Source organism: Sus scrofa, chromosome 5, assembly GCF_000003025.6.
Source record: "Sus scrofa isolate TJ Tabasco breed Duroc chromosome 5, Sscrofa11.1, whole genome shotgun sequence".
Classification (NCBI taxonomy): Eukaryota; Metazoa; Chordata; class Mammalia; order Artiodactyla; family Suidae; genus Sus; species Sus scrofa.
The window spans coordinates 33,503,559-33,527,794 of NC_010447.5; the positions used below are offsets into that span (position 1 = coordinate 33,503,559).

Genomic DNA, 24,236 nt, shown 5'->3' on the forward strand with positions numbered 1-24,236 from the left:
GCGGTTGAAAGTAGATTCCCTCCATGACTCACTCATGTAATTGAAGGATTCATGAGAATTCTCATTACTGACTAGTCAGATAGAAGTTTGTTTTTTTCAATCTGAAAAATTCCATAGTGGGACCTTTAATCAGTCTGAACGAGAAGAGTTTCACTAAAGAAGATCGCTCTGGGGAGTTCCCATCATGGCTCAGCAGTAATGAACCTGACTAGGATCCATGAGGATGCGGGTTCGATCCCCGGCCCTGCTCAGTGGGCTAAGGATCCAGCATTGCTGTGAGCTATGGTGTAGGTCGCAGACATGACTCGGATCCCGTATTGCCGTGGCTGTGGTGTAGGTCAGCAGCTGAAGCTCTGATTCCACCCCTAGCCTGGGAACTTCCATATGCCTAGGATGCGGCCCTAAAAAGACAAGAAAAAAAAAAAGAAAGAAAGACAAAAGAAAAGAAAGAAAAAGAAGAAGATCACTCTGCGATAGATAATGTCACTTGTTTAGTAACATGAATCAGCACAAGAATTGATTTGAATGTAGTTCAGATAAGAAGAAAATGAGCTATTTTTCTAATATGGGAACTGAGTATCCACAAAACCATAGTCTTTTCAAAGCTGATAGCTGATGGTTAAGCCAAGTGTTTGATATGTAATTTGATTATTTCTAAATTAACATGGAATTTGTATTATTTTATGATGTTCTAAGAAATATACTGGGATTTTTTTCCAAATCTTTTTGATTGATCTTTCATTTGAGAAGGGCAATTTTATATACTTCTGAGCTTCTGGCCAACACTTTGATAGGCTGAGAATTCAAATCTGACTTTGGCCTGTTTTCTAAGCAAGACTTTCCAAGCTCTAAATGATCAAAATGTCTCCTACTGCCCTCTATTGGCTGGAGCAAAAGGTGCTAGCTCCAGTTGAACTGCTAAGTTAGTAACCTGAGATTTGTTTCTACAAAGACATGTGCAAGGCACTTCACTCCATACTTTCCAGAACAGTCTGATTGGTCTGGTGATGTGTGATGACCCCTGAAAATATTTCTAGGGATTAACTCACAGCAAAACACCTCCAGGTGCATTATTTCATCTCACAAAAACCTCCCAACCTTGCAAATAAGTAGTATAAACCAAACTCTACACAAAATTTGAAATCAAATCAAATTGTCCCACATCACCAGGTTGCTTCTCTTCCATAGAATTAAAGCAGGTGTGAGGGTTTTCTACCACCATATTATTTTTTCTGCCTATTACTCTTTCTCACTTTCCTAAGTTGAAAGAAATCTTTTCATGGTAAAATGCCACTAAATATTTTTTAATGGTGGTGAAATTAGAAACAGAGGAGACTGTATAGAGGTAACATTCAGGAAAATAAAGGCAGAAATAAAGTAATTACCTAATGAGAGTAGGACTGAAAATGGGGTAAGAAGTGAAACAGGAGACTTTTACCTTGATGTTAGACTCTCTTGTTACAGTTTAATTTTTTTTTACAGGTGCTTGCATTAATATTATCATTACCTTTCTAAACTTTCAAGTCTTTCATAAACTGTAGGATTCAGAGACATGGGGAGAGTCATTTCTGTCCCTGAGGACTGATAAAGTTTTGTGCTGGGTAAATTCATTGGAGTATCTAATGTAAAAAATTAATCCCCAATACATAATGACCCAAACACCACAGAAGTTCACGTCTTTCAGGGCAAGGCAATTCCGGGTGGGGCTGCAGGAATGGGAGGAGGGTAGAGGAAGAGATGTGTGTTAGACCAGGCTAGCAGAGGCTCCACTATCTCTGCCGTGTGGTTTCCAAGAATCAACACGGAGCCTGCAGGAGGGGGAAGAACATGGAGAAGTACCCTGGGGGGATTTTTAGGGGCCTTTTCTTCTGTTCACATTCCATGGGGGGGGGGAGCTCAGTCAGTTGGCCACACCCAGCCGCAAAGGAGGATGGGAAATGTGGGCCAGCGGGAGGGAGAACAGAACCTCGTGGAGTTCTGGTTAGCAGAGAGCAGTTCCCTCACAGAGGATTGCTATATATTCTTCCAGGGTCCCTGCTTTGGGGCATCTGCAGTCAGATCTAAGAGTACTAGAATATAACCCTCACCTCAAAGAGAAGATGAAGTAGATGGGTTTTTTGCTGTTTTTGTTTTATTGCTTTCGAGGACCGCACCTGCATGTATGGAAATTCCCAGGCTAGAAGTGGAATTGGAGCTGCAGCTTTAGGCCTGTTGTGCCACAGCCACGGCAACGCCAGATCCAAGCTGTATCTGAAACCCATGCTGCAGATTGCAGCAACACCATATCCTTAACCCAGTGAGGGAGGCCAGGGATGGAACCCTCATCCTCATGGATACTAGTTGGGTTCTTAACCCACTGAGCCAACACAGGGACTTCATAGTAGATGGTTTTTGGCACATCCTTTCAGTCCACGTCTGACTTTACCAGCAGTTAAACAGTTCCCATGCTCCATGCCTGTGTCCCTCATTGAATGCTCCTGCAACTCTCAGGTGTTCTGCATCTGGGTTTTTTTTTCTGAAGCCACAAGATTCCTTAGCCTGTGCAGGACAGTCCAAAAGTATAGAGGAATCAATACCCTCAATCAGTGGTGGACAGAGCAGGTGAATTCTAAGGCCCCACAGCCTACACTGGTTTTCATAACGTTTCCAGTGGACTCGAGCCCCAGTCACCTGCAATGGTAACCAGCCCAGTTATGTACGACTTCACATTTTCCTTCTGCCCTGTGTCATGTTCTCTGCTTGCTCTCACTTTCCTGCTTCCTCGGGCACCTTCCAAATTAACCTCCTGAACTCAAATCAACTTGGAAGTCCCAGGCTCTGCTTTGGGGAAGAACAAACCAAATTAAGACAGGAGAGTTAAATGCTTGCTCCCCACCTTCTCAAAAAATTAAACACTGGGGAGTTTCCGTCGTGGCTCAACAGAAACAAATCTGACTAGTAACCATGAGGACACAGGTTCAATCCCTGGTGGGTTAAAGATCTAATGTTGCCGTGAGCTGTGGTGTAGGACGCAGATGTGGAATGGATCCCACGTTGCTCTGGCTGTGGTATAGGCCAGCAGTTATAGCTCTGATTCAACCCCTAGCCTGGGAACCTCCATATGCTGCAGGTTCAGCCATTAAAAAAAAAAAAAAAAGACAAAAAATAATTAAATGCTAGGACTTTAGGAGCCTACTCTGAGGAAGGATTGAGGCAAAGATTTGTTCCCTGTCAGAATCCAAGGTAGAATATGCAAAGAGTTTCTGGTGCAGCTTGGAGGTATACTAAACAGATACCCAGCAGAGTTCCCTGATGGCCTAGCAGTTAAGGATCTGGCATTGTCACTGCTGTGGCTCAGGTTCCATGTTCGTCGTGGGTATAGCCAATAAATAAATAAATAAACAAGTACCTGGCTTAACTCCCAAATGCTTGACAACATTCTCTAACTGAAAGAATTGTGCCCTCGAAAGAGTAAGGCCCCTTTGGGGACTACAAAACCACATAATCTAGGTGATTCATTTGCAAGAAACAGAAAGCCTTTCAAGGTGGCTTAAAGAAAGACTTTGAGCATGAGAATCCCAGGAACTTCCAAGGAGCTCAATCTTGGTAAGTATAGATGGTCTATATAGTAACTGGAAACACTGAACAGCCACTCTCTTTCTTTATGTATCTAGGACAGCATGTTCTCTCACCTCTGCTCTCTGTCCACTTTGGTCTTTGAAGTCTGGCTTCTGGAAAAAGCTCTTAGTTTCTGCTCCCCCTTAGAAGTATATTTGCATCCAAAATTGCCCTAACTGTGGCTCAAACACCATGTAACCATAATTTAGTGCCTACCTCTTCAACTGGAGCTTAGTATGTGTCGGGTTTGGGGAGATGGAATTCAAACTAGAAAGGGAAGATAGATGTGACAGGAAAATTGAGGTGGATTTTTCCTCCCCTTTTTAGGGCCACATATGTGGCATAGGAAGTAACCAGGCTAGGTGTCAAATCAGGCTGCAAACTGCCGGCCTACACCACAGCCACAGCAATGCCAGATCTGAGTGGCATCTGTGACCTACACCACAGCTCATAGCAATGCTGGATCCTTAACCCACTGAGCGAGGCCAGGGATCAAACCTGGGTCCTCATAGATACCAGCCAGGTTCGTTTCCTCTGAGCTACAATGGGAACTCTGAGGTGGATATTTTTTTGATGTAGAAACTTTAGGGTAATGTGACCTTAGCAGAAGAGATCCCTTTACTTCATTAAAGGCCAAAGCAAGTTAGAATGGTAGCTGGAGAAGGTCTAAATATCTAAGATTTAAGAATTAAGGCTGGAGGAGTTCCCGTCGTGGCGCAGTGGTTAACGAATCCGACTAGGAACCATGAGGTTGCGGGTTCGTCCCTGCCCTTGCTCAGTGGGTTTACGATCCGGCGTTGCCGTGAGCTGTGGTGTAGGTTGCAGACGCGGCTCGGATCCTGCGTTGCTGTGGCTCTGGCGTAGGCCGGGGCTACAGCTCCGATTTGACCCCTAGCCTGGGAACCTCCATATGCCACGGGAGCGGCCCAAGAAATAGCAACAACACAACAACAACAACAAAAATTAAAAAAAAAAAAAAAAAAAAAAAAAAAAAAAGAATTAAGGCTGGAGCCGGATGATAAAAGGAACAGAGGTAAGTTATGGCACAAGTGTTGGAGAGCATGCTAAGAAATCTACATAGCTATGGCTGCAAGTAATAGAATGCCCAGTTGTGGCTTAAACAACAAGAACATTTAATAATGTCCCAGAAGAAACCCAGAGATAGGCTGTTCCAGAATTGATTAATAAAGGAGCTCAAAGATGTCAGGTTTCTGGGTTGGCTTCTCTGTCATTCTCTGGTTATTCTCTAAAGGTCAGAACATGACTGCTGCAACACCAAATATCATGTGCTGCCATATGAAAGACAGGGAGTTTTTCTCTATAACTATCCTTTTATCAAGCATTAACGCCTTCTCCAGATGTTCACAGCATACTTTGTTTCAGGTTCCATTGCTCAGGACAGGGTCACATACCTAATCTGTTTTTAAAATTTTTTTATTATAGTTTATCTACAATGTTGTCAATTTCTGCTGTACAGCCAAGTGACCCAGTCATAAATATATATACTTTCTTTTTCTCATATTATCTTCTATTATGTTCTATCACAAGTGATTGGATATAGTTCCCTGTGCTATACAGCAGGACTCCCTTGCTTATCCATTCTAAATTTAATAGTTTGCATTTACTAACCCCCAATTCCTAGTCCCTCCCATTCCCTCTCCCTCACTCTTAGCAATCACAAGCTGTTCTCCATGTCTGTGAGTCTGTTTCTGTTTTATAGATTGATACATCTGTGCCATATTTTAGATTCCACATATAAGTGATATATGATATTTGTCTTTCTCTTTCTGACTTAACTTCTCTTAGTATGAGAGACTCCAGTTGCATCCATGTTGCTGAAAATGGCATTATTTTGTTCCTTTTTATGGCTGAGTAGTATTCCATTGTGTATATGTACCACATCTTCTTAGTCATTCATCTGTTAATGGACATTTAGGGTGTTTCCATGCTTTGCTATTGCGAACAGTGCTGCTATGAACATAAAGAATGGTTTAAGGGACTTGCATACCTCTGGATTTTCTAGATGTATTCTATTTTTTTTCCCCCCTATGGCCTCACCTGCAACATATGGAAGTTCCCAGGCTAGGGGTCAAATCAGAGCTGCAGCTGCAGGACCCTGGATCTGAGCCACTTTTGAGACCTATACCACAGCTTGTGGCAATGCTGGATCCTTAATCCACTGAGTGAGGCAGGGATCAAACCCACATCCTTATGGATACTATGTCAGGTTCTTAACCCATTGAGCCACAGCAGGAACTCATAGATGTATTTTTTTATTTAGCTAAAATTTTAGAAAGTTTCTATTTCAAACCTTATTTCCTTGGTCTCCCATAAAATTACTTTCAGTGAATTGTACTATGTGCCATGCACCAGTTTAGAAACACCCTATCAAGATACAGCTTTAGAAACACCTTATTGAATTTGTTGTAATATCATTAAGGACACAGTTTACCACCTTATTCAATTTCCCAGATATAAAGCTTCATACCAGGAGTTCCTGTCGTGGCTTAGCGGTTAATGAATCTGACTCGCATCCATGAGGACACAGGTTTGATCCCTGGCCTTGCTCCATGGGTTAAGGATCTGGCGTTGCCATGAGCTGTGGTGTAGGTTGCAGACACAGTTCAGATCCCACGTTGCTGTGGCTGTGGTGTAGGTCAGCAGCTACAGCTCTGATTCGACCCCTAACCTGGGAATTGCCATGTGCCACAGGTGCAACCCTAAAAAGACAAAAAATAAAAATAAATAAATAAATAAATATAAAAACCCTCCATTCCAGAAATTTATTTTAGAGTTAAGTTTCAGAAAAAACTTGAAAAACTAGAATATTTTGCCTTTGTAGTCAGGAAAATCATGATTGGCCTTCATATTTTCAGCAGAAAACTCAAATCCTTATCCGCGGCTCAACTTAGATAACTGTATGGAATCCTATTGCTTATATAACTCATTCCACCCCACTGACTTGTTTCTGCCTAATATGTTTCTAATGATCCTGGCTTTATTTATTATTTATATTTTCTATTGGATCATATGTATTCTCACAAGCATTTCCAAATCCCTTATGGAAGATGACAGAAGGTGAGAGGAAAATAAATATATAAGTAAATTACTCTTCTGGGACCTCACCAAATTATAGGCCTCTGCAGGTCTGATTTAATGATTTATTCATTTACTTCACAAATATAGATTAAGCATCTATTATGAGCCAGGCATTGTATTAGGGAGGGTAGGGGCTGAAAAGTTTAAAACACACACATACACACACACAGTCCTTGTCTTCAGGGAAAGAGAGTGCCTGAGGGTGGCCCAGAAGCTTGGGGGCCCAAAAGCAGCAGGCAGTGAATTCAAATAGTGACCTCTTTGAGGCCCCATAGTCATCATAAGAGCCTTAGGCAGATCTCCTAATCTTTTCCACAAATACTTCGAGGGGTGGGGGGCAAGGGTGGAAGGCAAAGACAGATCTTAGATGAATATGTGCTTTGGGTTCCTAGCCAGGAACTTCCAGAGGCTACCATCTCAAAAACTCCACCCAGTTCTGGAGAAGTTGTTGGCTAAACTTGCCCTCAGACCTGGATTACCACTTCCACACCAACCGCTCCTTTATCCCTCACAAGACCAATATTTCTTACTCTGATTTGTCACACAACTGCCACTCCTACTTCTTTACCACTTTTTTGACTTCTGCTCTGGTCCTCTGCCATCTTCATTTGTACCAGTTGGGTCAACCTTTGTTATCAGTCTCTCAGAATACACCAGCAAACTCTCAGCTTCTCCTGCCAAGGGTGACAACAATCTAATCTTCCTTATCAACCATAAACATTCATGTTCTGACCCACGTCATTATTTCTTTTTTTTTGCTTGTCAACAGAAACCTGTCTTTCTCTCTTTTCTTTCTTTCTTCTCCCTTTTCTTTCGTTCTTTCTTTCTTCCCTTCCTTTCCTTCCTTCCTTCCTGCACCTACAGCGTGCAAAAGTTCCCAGGCCAGGGATTGAACGTGTACCACAGCAGTGAAAACACCAAATCCTTGACTGCTATGCCACCAGGTAACTCCTGTTTATTTATTTTTTCATTTCTTTTCACTGTGGATTATTACAGGATTAAATATAGTTCCCTCTTCTACACAATGGGGCCTTGTTTTTTTCCATTCTATATAAGATAGTTTGCATCTGCTAATCCTAAACTCTCAATCCACCCCTTCTCTATCTGCCTCTCCCTTGACAACTGCTAGTCTGTTCTCTATGTCTACCACTTCATTATTTCTGGCAGCATTTCCATGAATCTTTCTACTGCATTTATTTGGTCTCTATTTTTCTTTGCTGGTCTTTGCCAGCAGGGGGCTCTGTACTCTTATCTCCAGGACTTTGCCACATGAGATATTTTGCTGTAAGAGAGCTGCCTCTTCCTATTCTAACACTGGCAAACATGGTTATCAATCCTGTTATACGAGTATCCAGACTCCAAAGAAGATACTTGATTTGCTAATGTGAATATTCATAAGTACTTTAGAGTTAAATAATAAATCCCTTTTGGCTTCTATAAATGCTGGGTTCTAGGTACTTAAAACAAAAATGAAAATAATCCTGTCTTCTGTAGGCTCTTGTCTATGGAATTTTAACAAACTTTAGTACTCGGAGCTAAATTTAAATAGGTGTGAATTGCCTTTTTGAAATATTCATATGCTGTCTTCCATTTACCTAATAAAAGATGTGTGCCTCTGCTAATTTCCCTGACAAACCACTGTCAAAAAGTGTGAGTACTCTTCCTGACAAATAGTCCTCATGGCTGCCATTTTTCCCTCAATGGAGCATAAAAAGAACAAAAATTCCCCCTTCCGCATATAGGAAAATCATTGAGAGGTGACTTTAGTAATTGTCTACATCACTTGCCACTGAGCCCTCTTTGCTTAATGATTATTTGAATGTCAGTGCCTCGGGATGAAACCACACTCAAGGGATGATGGCCCCCGGAACTGAATACCACCTTGAAGGTTCAGGTCATCCCTCATCAATATGCTATATTTCATCTCCTGTTCTGGCCCTCCATTAACACCATCCATCCTCCTTCCCCCTGATATTTTGTCAGAGAAATATCTGCCTCTAAGAACTGCTGTATTGGCTGCTGTTTTGAAAAAGATGGTTCAAAAACACATAATTTTGCATCCTCCTGTCTTAGGTAAGTATTAGAGCAATACTCCATGCTGTGCTCTTACAGAGAAGAACTAGCTCTAGCCCATAACCAAAGCATATTTTGTACACAACTCATTGCATTTCTCTACCCAGAACACTTTCTTTCATAGCAGCTGGTTCCACATTTGCTATTTACCCATTCCTTTAAGTACCAACATTACCCATCAACTGGCCAGTACCAGTAGAAGGTATAAACCACTCAAGAAAGCCTGCAGGAAATCCTCTTATCTACCAAAAAGCCATTTTTTTTTAATTGATACTGAACATCAAGGAAACATACTGACTGAAGGACATGGCTAGTTATTTTTCTTACACAAACATATTATCTGTGCATGCTAAAACCGAGATGACCAGCATGGCTGTTCCTCTAGGCAGATCTTGAAAAATATTAACCTCATGGCCTACTTTATCAGTCAGAATACTTTGCATAAGAAACAGACCAATTTGAAACATATTTAAACAACAAAGCAAGTTGGCAGCTCATAACTCAAAAATCTGAAGAAAGGGCTGGCTTTAGGAAGCTGGAAGCTGCAGCACAAATTGTGTCTTAATTAAAGGCTGGATTTATCTCTCTCTCTCTCTTTGCACTCAGTATTGACATCATCCTCAGTCTCTACACCAAGGCCCTCAGTAGTTCTAGAATCCTCTCATGATAATAAAATTGCTACAGCAGTTCAAGCACATTCTATCACACCTATTCTATCACATTCTATCACATTCTATTACATCCAGGCAGATGTAACTAGTTTTTGGAGAACTAAGAGGGTTTCTTAGAAGTCCCAGCAAACATTCCTCAGGTCTCATCAGCTGTGACTAAGACGCATGACCATCCCTTTGCTCAGTGGGTTAAGGATCCAGTGTTGCCATGAGCTGTGGTATAGGTCGCAGATGCAGCTCAGATCCCGAGTTGCTGTGGCTGTGGCATAGGCCAGTGGCTACAGCTCCGATTCAACCCCTAGCCTGGAGCCTCTGTATGCCACGGGTGTGGCCCTAGAAAAGACAAAAAAAAAACCAAAAAAACATATGACCATCCCTGAAAAAATAACTAGTACCTAGAAAATAAGATTGGAACTTTCTACTTCAAAGAAATTCAAGATGTGGAATGGATTTGGGGAGTAAAAATAATGTCTGTACAAGTTTCCCACCCATATGCATTTGCTGTATCTTTCACAACTCCTCTCATGCTACTTGACACCAGTGAAAGAAAACTTTGCTGATCTGAACTGATATAATTTTTCTCTTTTCAACTCAAGGGGCCACCTTCCCTGAATTATCTCATCTATTACGAAGGCCTTAAATACCACCCATGAGGACACCTCTCAAAGCAGTGCCTTCAGGCCAGACCTTTCTCCTGAATGTAAAGAGATATGCCCAACTATCTACTAGGTCTCTACATCTGTTTTACTCAAAAGTATTTGAAACTCCTCGTTTTTCTAAAAGAAAGAATCTGTCTTTTAGAGATACATGCTAAAACATTTATAGAAGAACTGGTACAATACATGGAATTTGCTTCAAAATACTCCAGGGGAAAGAGGGGAAGGTGTGGGTTTAGCTTCAGATAGGCGAAGGGGTAGTTGTTGAAGTTAAAGCTGAATACACATGAAATTATTATACCATTTTTTCTACTTTTGTGTATGTTTGACACTTTTTGTAAGAAATTTTTAAAGGTACCTCAAACTTGACGTGTTTATGAAAGTGAAGACATGGTTTCTCCCATGCAAATAAAAACTTAAAATAATACCAGCTTTACAGGAGAAAAGGTATTTCTCTTTCATGTAAAAGTCTGGTATATCAGTCCGCAGTGTCAGGGGGCCCAAGTTTCTTCTACTTTTTTTTTGGTGGCGCTCACAGCGTGTGGAAGTTACCAGGCTGGGGATCAAAACTGTGCCACAGCAGTGACCAGAGTCTCTGTCCCATTCTGTCTCGCTAGTTCCTGGCCTCCAAAAAAAAAAAAAAAAAAAAAAAAAAAAAAAAAAAAAAAAAAAAAAAAAAAAAAAAAAAAAAAAAAAAAAAAAAAAAAAAAAAAAAAAAAAAGAGTCTCTGTCCCATTCTGTCTCGCTAGTCACCCAATGTGCATCCTTCTTCCCCCACATTTATTTCCTCTCTGGGGGCAGAAACCACCAAAGTCCCATCTGTTTCAGCATCCAGCGTAAAGTTCACAATCTCTGGTTAATTCAGTCTGATTTTTAATGTTCACATATAATTCTTCATCGTCTGGTAGCCTATAAATTAAGTTACCTGCCTCCAATCATTCTGTTATAAATTGTAGAGCAGGAATGGGACTGCCTATATATATAATAATAATACATATATGTAAAACAATCTATTTGAAAAAGAGAAGAATGGGAAAGACACAGAAGTCTCTGGTTCACCGCAATCATCAAATCCTCCAGAGCAGTAATACTGAAGACTCCCTGCCTTGGTATTGGAGGGAACCTGTAGGTTATCCCACATGGCAGCTGCTATTATTGCTGCCTGGGGGTAGACAGGTGGGGGAAGTGAAGACCTCACTCCTGAATCCTTGCCCTTTTCTCTCCATGACCCCAAATTTTATCATACAGGAGTTTTATCCTGTCCATTCTTCTCTGTGACCACATCTAAAGAAGGCTTTGGAGAATATGCTCTACTTGGGGCTGCTTCATTTTCAAAAGGAGTCTGTGAGGCTTGGGTGCTGTCGTGCAAGTAATCACACAGCCAGAGGTTTCCAGTAGATATTTTTTGAGGCTGGAGATCGATCTTTTATCGAAAAGGCATGGGAAAAGATTCTCCCCTAAAGTCTCCAGAAAGGAACACAGTCCTGCCAACATTTTGATAGCCCAGTGGGACCCACTTCAGACTTCTGACCTCCAGAACAGTAAGATAATAAATGTGCATTGTTTTAGGCCATTAGGTTTGTGGTAGAAACTCTAGGAAACTAATACAAGAACCTTCTATTTGTTAACGTAGGGAAACTAGGATATTAGGAACCCAAAGAAGAAGGTAATTTGAAGGAGTGAACAAAGTCAGGTCTGTGCTAGCTCTGCTCCTGATTTTTTTTTTTTTTTTTTTTTTTCATTCCTGGGGCATGCAGAAGCTCCTGAGCCAGGGACCAAAACCCTCTCCACAGCAGTGACCTGAGCTACTACACAGGATCCTTAACCTGCTGCACCACAAAAGAATTCCTGCTCCTGACTCTTTAAACACACTCCTTAGGCCACAGAGAGATAAACACAATAAAGCCAGCACTAATCTCTCCCAACTAGGTATGCGGCCAGGCCCAGTCTGCAAACTCTTCACCAAATCTATCTTTTCCTTCCACTCTTATGTCCCTGACTTTTCCATTCCTGGCACAATTCTCTGACTTCTAATATCTGCCTCTGCCCCTCACCCTCGGTCTGAAGATTAAGAAGAATTCTCTTTGGCTCACTCAGCTCAGTTCTCCATAGAACTCTAGCTTGGCAAGCTCCCTTGATTCCTGTGACATTTACAGCTTCAGGCAACAGACCGCCCCAGCAGCCCGGCTGGCCCTCCTGACTAAGGAAAGCAGGGATTCGAGGAAGAGCAATGTCGTGATGGGGGGAGCCCGTTACCAAACACTTAGCAGCACGTAAATCCCAGGTTTGAGCCATTAAATCTCAAAAAAGCAAAGAAACAACTAGAAAAATCTAACCTCTAAAACCTGTATTAAGCTGCTCAAGTCTTATAAAACAGAAACAAGTGTTCCACCTGCACAGACTTCCTAAAAAGACTGAATACACTGTGAAGAATATAATCAGCACATTAAAGTTAACATTATTAAATCATAAATTTGACTTACCCAGGGCAAATATGCTAATTATATAAATATTAATTACTAATTAGACATTCAATTAATGCTTTGCTGATGCCTTCCTTGTATTTAAAATAACTTTGAGGGAAAATCTAGAGGAAACAAATCGCTTTAGAAAATTATTCTGAAAAATGACTATTGTTGCAGCATTTGTAGGTTAAAAAATGTAACATAAATTTAACAATAAAGCAATAGCTAGGTCAGTTTTGCAGAGACGTGAAATGTTATATGACCATTCAAACTTATCCTTAGGGGAAAAATCTTAATAAAGTTGAGAAATTGCTTATTTTATATTAAGAGATAAAAACAAGACGAAAAATGATACACAGTATTATTTCGACTTTGTGAAGATATGCATTGAGAAGTATTAGGATAAAGTCATAGAATAGATGATACATATGCATTAAAGTGACCAAAAAAATTTATTCATACAGAAAAACATTTACATTATATCCTTGGGTAGAAATGGGGCATATATTATGACACTGTTTTTTAAAACAAAATATAGGGAGTTACCTTGTGATGCAGTGGTTTAAGGATCCAGCATTGTCACTGCAGTGGCTTGGGCCACTGGTATGGCACGGGTTCAACCCCTGGCCAGGGAACTTCTGCATGCTGTGCATGCAGCAAAAAATAAATATAAAATTTTAAAATAAAAATAAAATTATAATTATTTAATTTACATGTTATTCAATTCATATGTCAAATGGTTTTACGACTAAGATATGACTGAACAGACGTTTTCTGGGGCCAGATATGTCTATATTTGGGGAGCTTTCTTAAAGAGAATAATCTGATCTCTGGCCCAGGAACTCCATAATGCCGCGGGGAGGTCAAAAAAGATAGAAATTTAAAAAAAGAGAGAGAGGTAGAGAACGAAAAGATTATGAATACAAAATGAGATATGAAAGCAAATTGTTATTTAGAAGAAAAAAGAAACACCCAAATATCAATTTCATGTGATTTTCTCACAAGGAAAAAAAAATGTATGGTGAGTTGATAATTTTATATACCTCATTATTTAGTGTATTCCTGCTAGTAGAGACTCATTATCACTAGGCGTTAATGAGAACTAAATATTCCACTTATAATTTTGCATGTCTCTTTAGATTAATTTTCTTTCTTTCTTTCTTTCTTTCTTTTTTTTTCTTTTTGTCTTTTTAGGGCCCCACCCGTGGCATATGGGGGTTCCCAGGCTAGGGGGTCTAATAGGAGCTACAGCTGCTGGCTTTCCCTACAGCCACAGCAACACCAGATCCGAGCTGCATCTGTGACCTACACCACACACAGCTCATGGCAACACCAGATCCTTAACTCACTGAGCGAGGCCAGGGATTGAACCCACACCTCATGGTTCTTAGTCGGATTTGTTTCTGCTGAGCCACGACAGGAACTCCTAGATTAATTTTCTAAAGAATAGTATCTAATTCTTCTACATTTCAAATTTTGTTTTTCCTCCACTACCCACATAGCTCTGGAGCCTAGCATGGTTGGACACACCCAGATCACACCAAGATACCTGGCCTTGCATTTTCAAATTACTGAAGCTTGTGGCACAGTGGGTTAAGAATCCAGCATTGCTGTGGCTGTGGTGCAGGCCACAACTGCAGTGTGGGTTCAATTCCTGGCCTGGGAACTTGTAGGTACAGCCAAAAACAAACAAACAAACAAACTCTACAGCTGGGTGGTCAGCACAGCAGCAGTAAAAACATTCCCTGGAAAGCATTCCTATAGCAGGATCACTAGCAATAACTTACACATAAATATTTTCCATTAGTCCCAAATTAAATGTAACCCCTATTCAACTTCCATTTAGATCCAAAAAGATGCCCACTCCCAACCCCCATCCAACATAGGGGGTGAGGTGCATGACAGAGAGGAGAGTGGAGTTGGAAAGTAATAATGGTCAGACTGTAGAAACAGTCCATGGAAGTGAGGAGTTTTGAATCATTAACCTCTTTCACTTCCTACATAATCCCTCCTCCTCTTGTAGGCAACCCTGAGGAAGAGAGGGGGATTTCCTCCCAACATAGAGGATTCTAAAGGGTCTTCCCCACACAGGCACTTAATACACTTCACCTCCAGTGTATTACCATACATGGCAGTTTATGAGAGCCCAGTTACATACACTTACAGATTACATCCTCTAGCTTTAACTAAGCTAACCATCACAAAATGCCCAATCGTCTTAAAAACAATCCTAAGAAACCAGGGTTCATAGTTAATACTAATAATGAAAGTGCAAGCAAGACAGGAAAATGGCAAAACCAATGCTTAACTACTTTTTTTTTTTTTTTTTTTTTTTGTCTTTTTGCCATTTCTTGGGCTGCTCCCGCGGCACATGGAGGTTCCCAGGCTAGAGGTCGAATCGGAGCTGTAGCTGCCGGCCTAAGCGAGCCAGAGCAGCACAGGATCCGAACCGCGTCTGCGATCTACACCACAGCTCACCGGATCCTTAACCCACTGAGCAAGGGGCAGGGATCTAATCCGCAACCTCATGGTTCCTAGTCGGATTCGTTAACCACTGCGCCATGATGGGAACGCCGCTTAACTACTTCTAATATGAATTTTTGTCAGGCACAGGACAGATGAAAACGATGACATAATCAGATTTGACAAGAGTAAGCCCCCAAATTTCAAGAGGACAATTTGAAATACAGATTAGCATTGATAATATGTTATCAATTGATAACATTGATAATATGATAATGATAATACGGGGCTATAATGATTAACAAGATATTTTTCAAAATCTTATTTGTTTTGGCTGTTCCTGTTGTGGCTAAGTGGTAATGAACCTGGCTGGGATCTGTGAGGTTTTGGGTTCAATCCCCGGCCTTGCTTAGTGGGTTAAGGATCGGACATTGCCATGAGCCATGGTGTAGGTCGCAGACAAGGCTTGGATCCTGCACTGCTGTGGCTGTGGCGTAGGTCAGCCACCACAGCTTTGATTCTACCCCTAGCCTGAGAACTTCCATAGGTCGTGGGTGTGGTCCTAAAAAGACCAAAAAAAAAAAAAAAACTTATTTGTTTCATCCTCTAAAATTTTATATTTGTATAAATATATTATTTTTATATAAATATAAAAATTTTATATAAATTTTATTTTATATTAAAAATTTATAGTTTTTACTTTATATAAATGTAAATATAAATTTTATTTAATACCATGTGTTCATGGTATTAAGATGTTACTATAAAATGCCTCAATAACATAATACTTACAATTTACATATATTATGGCTGCATATTTTATCTATTTTTTGTCTTTTTGCCATTTCTTGGGCGCTCCACAACATTTGGAGGTTCCCAGGCTAGGGGTCGAATCGGAGCTGTAGCTGCCGGCCTACACCACAGCCATAGCAATGCAGTATCCAAGCCACGTCTTCGACCTACACCACAGCTCACGGCAACTCTGGATCCTTAACCCACTGAGCAAGGCCAGGGATCAAACCTGCAACCTCACGGTTCCTAGCTGGATTCGTCTTCACTGCACCACGACAGGAACTTTTTTTTTTTTTTTTTGTAAGTGATTTTAAATGTTTGGGGACCACATGTTGGAACTAAAATCATGTTCCTGCAGAGATTATGGCATTGACTTAAATTTGGAGTAAGTCAGAATGATAGCTTGTGTTAAATATTTATGGACCTGGATTTGCCTTCCTCAACCATCAGGCTTTTGTCTATGCATTGTCATTCAATAGGTGGAATGTTTTAGACAACCTATGGGGTGTCAGCCTAGTTCAAAGCAACCATCTTCCAGTGACAACTCTCCATGCTTTCCTAACTCACAGAGAAGAATCTGCATGCCAAGCTGTTACTCTGTGACTCTACCGCCTTAGACAAATGTGATTGGGCAAAGAGTAGACATCTATTAAAACTAAGCTAATCAGTTGCCTTCTCCTTAGATTTTGTAATTGAAACTAAGACAGAAGACCATTTTCTTGAATGGTGGTTCTTTGAACTCTGGAGCTGAGGTTGACATTGTTGCTTAGCCATGTGCATGGAAAAGGAGAGAGAGTTCTATACGGAGAAGCAGCAGATGTACCAAGAACCTTAGAATTCTAGAAACAGGTGTACAAAGGGTCTTAGAACATTCATTTTCCTTCTAATCTCTTTCACTACTCTTCTTAAACCTTTTGACTTTAGATTGTTTATACTGCTGGAGTGATGTGATTGTGGGAAGGGGGCAGAGCCAATGTATAGGGCAGCCTCTAGAAGATGGATAAGGCAAGAAAATCGAATGTCCTCTAGAGCCTCCTGGGATGCAGCCCTGTCAACACCTTGATTTTAGCCCAGTGAGATCCATTTTAGACTTCTGATCTCCAAAACTGTAAGATGACAACTTTGTGTTGCCTCGAGTCATTAAATTTATGGTAATTTGTTACAGCAGCAATAGTCAACTAACATAGGTAGGCTAGAAGGAAACTCCTCTGTGGTATTTAACATACTATTTTCAAATTTCTCCCAAGGCACCTTGGACTTTCAATTCTATTCAGACTTGAACGAGAGAATTTCAGAACTGAAGGGACCTTCATGGAGGACTAGAGGTAAAGGACTTAAGGTTATGTGACTTGTCAGTTGTAAAGCCAGGACAAGAACTCAAGTCTCCTATTTTTCATCTATGTACATTAACAACTGTAAGATGTCTAACAAAGAGGCTTATGTAGAAGGTACCCAGTAAGTGGTAGAATTTGTCGTTGTTGTCATTAATAATATGCCTTTGCCTTTGTAATCTACTATAATATTTCATTTTGGGGCCAAATAAGGAGGTAGCCTGGAATTTTTTTTTTTTTTTTTTTTTTGGTCTTTTTAGGGCCGCACCTGTGGCTTATGGAGTTCCCAGGCTAGGGGTCTAACCTGAGCTGTAGCCACCAGCCTGCACCATAGCAATGAGGGATCCGAGCCATATCTGTGACCTACACCACAGCTCACAGCAACACCAGATCCTTAACCCACTGAGCAAAGGCCAGGGATCGAACCAGCAACCTCATGGTTCCTAGTCGGATTCATTTCCACTGCACCACGACGGGAACTCCCTGGGACATTTTAAAACTATCAAAAAGTTGGGGGAGTGGGAAGTACAAACTACTGGGTATAAAGACAGGCTCAAGGATGTACTGTACAACATGGGGAATACAGCCAATATTTTGTAATAACTGTAAATGAAAATTACCTTTAAAAATTGCATAAAAGTGAAACCATTTTTCAAATAATCAAAAAGCTAATCAGGAAGTGAGTGAGAAATTACTTGAACAAGAAGCAAAAGGAGATAGGGTCTATACATTCAGAGTGCTTTTGCCCCGGGGTCAGGGTCGAGGTCGGGGGGGGGGGGGGGGGGGGGGCATTTTCAGATTTTAAAGAGATGACTGAAAGGTTGAACCCCACTTTTGTCTTTTGTTTTTTTAGGGCTGCACCCACGGCATATGGAGGTTCTTAGGCTAGGGTTCCAATCAAAGCTGTAGCTGCCAGCCTACATCACAGCCATAGCAACGCTAGATCTCAGCCGCATCTGCAACCTACATCACAGCTCATGGCTACACTGGATCCTTAACCCACTGATGGAGGCCAAGGATCAAACCCACATCCTCATGAATCCTAGTTGGGTTCATTAACCACTGAGCCACGATGGGAACCCTGAGCCCCACTTTTGACATCGAGGGAATAAAATGTTTAGTCTAGGACCTGTGGAAAGTGGTGATTCTGGGAGTTGTCATTGTGGCGAAGCAGAAACAAATCTGACTAGGAACCATGAGGTTGTGGGTTCCATCCCTCACCTCGCTCAGTGGGTTAAGGATCGAGCACTGCCATGAGCTGTGGTGTAGGTCACAGACTCGGCTCTGATCCTGCGTTGCTGTGGCTGTGGTAGAGGCGGCAGCTGTGGCTTCAATTAGACCCCTAGCCTGGGAACCTCTATATGCCATGGGTGTGGCCCTAAAAAAAAGCAAAAAAAAAAGTGGTGATTCTGGTAAACCATGCTCTCACAAGGACAATAACTTGGGAGGTAAGGGCAGCTTCCCCAAGGTTCCCAATCATCTGGATTAGGGTGATCCTGTTTGTTGGTACCCCAAGGTGCCTGCCAGAAGAAAATGAAAATCCTTTATGAAAAAAAAATTATCATAGGTCTCACATTATTTTTTCAGGTGTTTCAATAATGACGTCCAGCTTACAATGACAGTGAGGTAACAAGGCAACATGAGTGAGACACAGCATAAACAATGGCACAATAAACACCTAGAGCTAAGAACCAATGAGACTCTAGATATAGGAATTATCAGAGACCAAGATTGTACACCAATGATGCCCACTATATTCAAAAAGATAAAAGCTAAGATTGACAGTTTTGGCAAAAAATTTGATGCCATAACAATGAATCTAATAGGAGTTCCTGTTGTAGCTCAGTGGAAACGAATCTGACTAGCATCCATGAGGACTCAGGTTTGATCCCTTGCCTCGCTCAGTGGGTTAAGGAGCCAGCATTGGTGTGACCTGTGGTGTAGGTCACAAATATGGCTCAGATCTGGCATTGCCATGGCTGTGGTGTAGGCCTGCAGCTACAGCTCTGATTAGATCCCTGGCCTGGGAACCTCCATGTGCCTTGGGTACAGCCGTAAAAAAAAAGAACCTAACAGATGTTTTAAAGAATCAAATAGAAATTCTAGAATACAAAATTTAAAAGCAAATTAAAATTAAGCTCAGCTTAATAAATGAGCTTAACACTACAGGAGAGAGAATAAGTAATCCAGAAAATATATCAGAAAAAAAAAGCTATTCAAAATAGAGCATTGGGAGATAAAAGCATAGAAAATAAAAAAGAGAAAAGAGAAATAGTGGTAGTTCCTGTTGTGGCTCAGCAGGTTAAAAACTTGACTAGTATCCATGAGGATGTGGGTTTGATCCCTGGCCTCACTCAGTGGGTTAAGGAGCCAGCATTAGCATGAGCTATGGTATAGGTGGCAGATGTGGCTCAGATCCCGCATTGTTGTGGCTGTGGTGTAGGCTGGCAGCTATAGCTCTGATTAAGCCCTTAGCCTGGGAACTTCCATATGCAGCAGGTGTGGGCCTAAAAAAGCAAAAAAAAAAAAAAAAAAAAAAAAAAAAAAAGAGAGAGAGAGAGAGAGAAATAGTGGATAGAAAGATGTAACATATATTAAACTGGCATTATAGGAGAGAAAAAGGAGTGGGGCAGAAGCAATATTTGAAGAGGTAATGTCTGAGTATTTTCCAGAATTCATGAAAGGCATCAATCAATATATTCAATTCCAATGAACTCCAATCATCATTTAAAGCAATAAACCAACAAACCCTCCAAATATAGATAATAAAAGAGCACAAAACCACACAGCCTAAGAGAAAAAAATTGTGAGTATTCAGGTGGGAAAAAAAAAACCCAATGACCTTCAAAAATACAGTCAGACTAAGAAGTGATTTTTCACAGATAGCAACAGAAGTCTTAGAATAGGATTTTTTTTTTTTTTTTTTTTTGCTTTTTAGGGTTGCACAGGTGGCATATGGAGGTTCCCAGGTTAGGGGTTGAATCAGAGCTGCAGCTGCTGGCCTCCACCACTGCTCAAGGCAACACCGGATCCTTAACCTACTGAGTGAGGCCAGGGATCAAACCTTCAACCTCATGGTTCCTAGTCGGATTTGTTCCGCTGTGCCATAAAGGGAACTCCCTAGAATGATTTTTAAACTACTGAAAGAACATAAACTGCTTTCATCATCTTGTCTCCTGACCCTTGCCTTGCCCTTTCACTTATAAGGACTCACCAAGAAATCCAGGATAATCTCCCTTTCCCAAGATCCTTAACTTAATCACACCTGCAAAGTCTGTTTTGGAATGTAAGGTAACATATTCACAGATTCCAGGGATTGAGATGTGGCCGTCTATGATGGGCCATTATTGTGCCTGCCACATTACTAATCTAAAACATGCTCTTACCCTTCATCAGGAGTGGCTTTCTTCTGTAAAGCCCTAAGCAAAAAACGAAGAAAGTGTGTTGCCAAGAAGCAGAAGGCATTTTTCATATGACTTCGTTTAAAGCACTATTAACTTTCAACATTGGTGAGGTAAATATTACTACTTCAACTTTAAAGATTCTGAGATTGAACATGAGAGAGGTTAGGTAACTTGACTGAGGTCATCTAGCCAGTAAAGTGTCTGACTAGAAATTTGTATCCAGATCACCTGGCTGGTCTTGATGACTCCAACCAAGCCTTTCCCATCGTGCCAAGTATAGATATCACTTGGCTTATCATGATTTCTGGGCAGTATGCATCTTATGAAACAGTCTAACTTGGATTTTAAAAAGGGTGAAAAGAAGTAAAGAATGGGAGGTTTCAAGCTGGAGAGACAACTTTGGATAAAGTACAGTAGTCCTCACTTACCTGAGGGCATATATTCCAAGATCCTTAGTGGATGCCTGAAATTGTGGATAGTACTAAACTCTACATATACTGTTTTTTCCTCTATTAACAGGTACGGTGTAAGAGGTGCTAAACAGAGAGATGATTCACTTCCAGGGCTGGTTGGAGTGGGATGGCTAGAGATTTCAAGACTCTACTCACAGAGTTCCCATCCTGGCTCAGTGGTTAATGAATCTGACTAGGAATCATGAGGTTGCAGGTTCAATCCCTGGCTTTCCGCAGTGGGTTAAGGATCTGAACCTTCTTTAAGGAGGGACTACTACATTCATTGGCAGCAAATGCTTTCCTTATTAACCCGAGACTCGGATACACTATTTAGCTTCTTTAGGCCTCAGTTACCTCTCTCATCTGTAAAATTAGATATTTGGACCTAATGACACCTTTTCCAGTTCCCTCTCCGATATTCTGTGATTCTAAGAGGCCCCTCGCTTCAACATACCTCTACCTTACTGTGGTGGTGGGAAGGGGAGGGGGGACGAACCCCAGAAGGACTGCCTTCGTGTTAACGGCATTTCAATTACTCCAGAGAAAACCAACTGCAGATCAAAGGAGGAAAAAATGAAAGGCAATGAAGGGAGGAAGAAGAGATTAAAGAAGAGGAGGGAGATACCAATGGAAAGATAAACAGCATGCAAATAACCTAAGTAGCATGCAAATAACTCAAGATAACCTTCTAGGGTACCTAGTTTTTACAAGGCAACCCTATCTCAGTAGCCCTCTGAAGATACAGGGGTAAGACACTGCTCTCTTCCCAAGGCGCTCACAGAAAGCGGGGTTACACTTCGTATTTCATCTTGGACCTAAAACTTCCACCTCTCTAAAAACCCTGGCTGTGAGAAATATAAGAAAAGCCGACAAATGCAAATATTACCAAACGTTTGAGAGTGCCAGAGCTCCGAGACAACAGTCTCTGGAAACAAGTGGGACCACCCCCTGCCCCGCCCCCCGAGCCTAACCCAGACACACAAAAGAAACCGCCGGTGCACTGGGAGCTGCAGATTCCGCTCTCGGCGGGCCGAGCCGGCAGCGGCTGAGGAGCCCGGCGCCCCCGGCCGCCCCCGCCTCGGCCCTTGGGCCTCGGAAGTGACGCAGCGCGCCCCGCCCCCGCCGCTAGATCCGCTGCTGCTGCCGCGGCTGGCGGACCTGCAGGAGGCGGCGGCGGCGGCGGCGGCCGAGGCCGAGGGAAGATGGCGGACGGTGTGGACCACATAGACATTTACGCGGATGTGGGCGAAGAGTTCAACCAGGTACGTGAGGGCCCGGGCTCACGCCGCCGAGTTGGGCGGCGCTACGGGCGGGAAGAGGACTCGGGGCCCGCCGCGGGCCGCGAGCCGGCGTGGCTGCAGACCGTGCGCCCTTGGCGCCTGTGGGCCGCGCCGCCCGACCCCGGCGCGGCGCCCCCCTTGCCCGTCGTTCTACCGCGTCGTTTCACGGGCCGCGGGCGCGGCGACCTGCCACGGGGCTCCGAGCGCGGACGCCGGCCGCCGTGCAGCCACCTCCTGCCCCTCCCGCGCCTCCGCCTCGCTCTCCATTGTTGGCGGCGGCCGGCGGGCGCTTCCCGCCGCGCTAGGCCCGGGCGGCAGGACGGCGTGTGCGCGGCGGGGAGAACGGCGGCCCCGGCGCCCCCTCCCCCGCCGCCGGGGCGAGGAGGAAGCCCGGCGGGGCGCGCGCCGGCCGCCGCCTCGCCCCCAGCCCTGCCGCTCGGACTCCGATTCCTCCAGTCGCTCCATTTTGTCTGCCTTTCGGTGCACGGTCGCCTCATGGAAGGCCGCGTTCACGGCCCTTTGTATCCCGCGCGCCCTGCTTCCTGGGCTCTCCTGCTCGCGTTTGCGACAGGTTTCGGCGTGGTGCCTTCCTCCTCCTCCCTTCACTCTTTAGGAAGGAGGCTAAGGTGCGGGCACGTTTGCAACAAGTCCTTTGACTTGGGATCGTGTGTGAAAGTCGGTGGCGCTGGCCCTGCCCCGGTGGTCGAGGGCTTACGGTGCCTTTGAGGCCCAGCTGCTCTTGGCCTTTGTGATGAAAATACCAGTTAGATCGGTGGCTCGGGCCAAAAGGAAGACTTGGAAGCGCGATGGTTGGATGGAATAAAAAAGGTAGCTCACCAAGAGATCAGAGTTGTGATTAAAGAATTTCACACGCATTTCATATGGTATAGTTTTAAAATAAAGGTTGTAGCAATGAACCGATTTCCAAAAGCAAAATGTTTAGTGTCCTCCGAGGAGTTAAGAGAGGCCAGAGAAAGTGAGAATGCAAGGTTTTTTTTCTTGTATCGCAGGCCGCAGTTGCCTAGAAGGACTAGCCGCAGGAGCTGTGATGTCTGATGTTGAGCATCCTTGTAAAAGGTTGTTACTAGAGTAGTGACGTTTAAGCTGTAAACCTACTGTTCACATTTTTACTGCCTTTTATGTAGCAACACATTTTAAAAAAATCAAATTGTGCCCGACTGCAGTGTACGTAAAGGCTTTATTTTTTTCATATTTTCCAAGTCCTTATGAGAAGCTCAGTAAAATTCTACTGGTTAATGTGTTTTTGTGGGTTTCGAAAAAACCCTCTCCATTAAGACTCTTATTTGTGACGCAAGATTTTTTTTTTTTTTTAATAGAGAAAGCTGGAAATCCTTGCAGGTCTTTTTTTGAAGATTGATTGTATCCCTGTTTTAAATATTAGAAAAAAAATTCAGTTAGCTTTAATGTTTCCTATTCCGTTTATATATTTAAATGTAACCCGTTGTAATCAAACGTGAAGTTTGAAAATCTGTCTTCTTTTTATTGTGTTTACATTTTGGATATGTGATTCCTGAGATGTGTCAATGACATTTTAGAAAATTACCTTGAGTGCTACATGGTCAGATTCTAAGCTTTTTTAAGGTCTGTAGACAAAGACTTCTAGGAAATTTCCTTTCCTTTTATTAAATGAGTATAACATTGCATAGAAAAGAGGTCCATATCTGCAAGTAAAGGAACAATTAAGTGTTCAACAGTCTTCGTTAGCTTTCTTACAAGAAAATTTACTGTTTTTCTCCCCATGTTAAAAGAAGAATTGAGCTACACTTTTAGAAGTTGAGCTTTCTTCAGAACCTTTTAATGGAACATTTTTTAAGCTTTGGCATACTTAATTTGGGATGGACATTTCTCTAATCTGTATAGCTGGATGGAGTGATACTTGCTTATCCCTGTGCAGTAACTAGTGCTGACTGAGCAGGAGGTAAGGAGAGATTA

General features: G+C 42.3%; 1 protein-coding gene across 8 annotated transcripts in view; it reads left to right on the plus strand.

Annotated features, from left to right (window-relative positions):
• The window catches only part of CPSF6 (cleavage and polyadenylation specific factor 6), a 34,274-nt gene continuing 32,147 nt past the window's right edge, over positions 22,110-24,236 (plus strand). For 7 of the 8 annotated variants that reach the window (XM_021090900.1, XM_021090899.1, XM_021090902.1 and 4 more), the window contains exon 1: positions 22,110-22,265. In XM_021090900.1, the coding sequence (XP_020946559.1) occupies positions 22,206-22,265 (60 nt within the window). In that variant the 5' untranslated portion in view covers positions 22,110-22,205. 8 annotated transcript variants of the gene reach the window in all.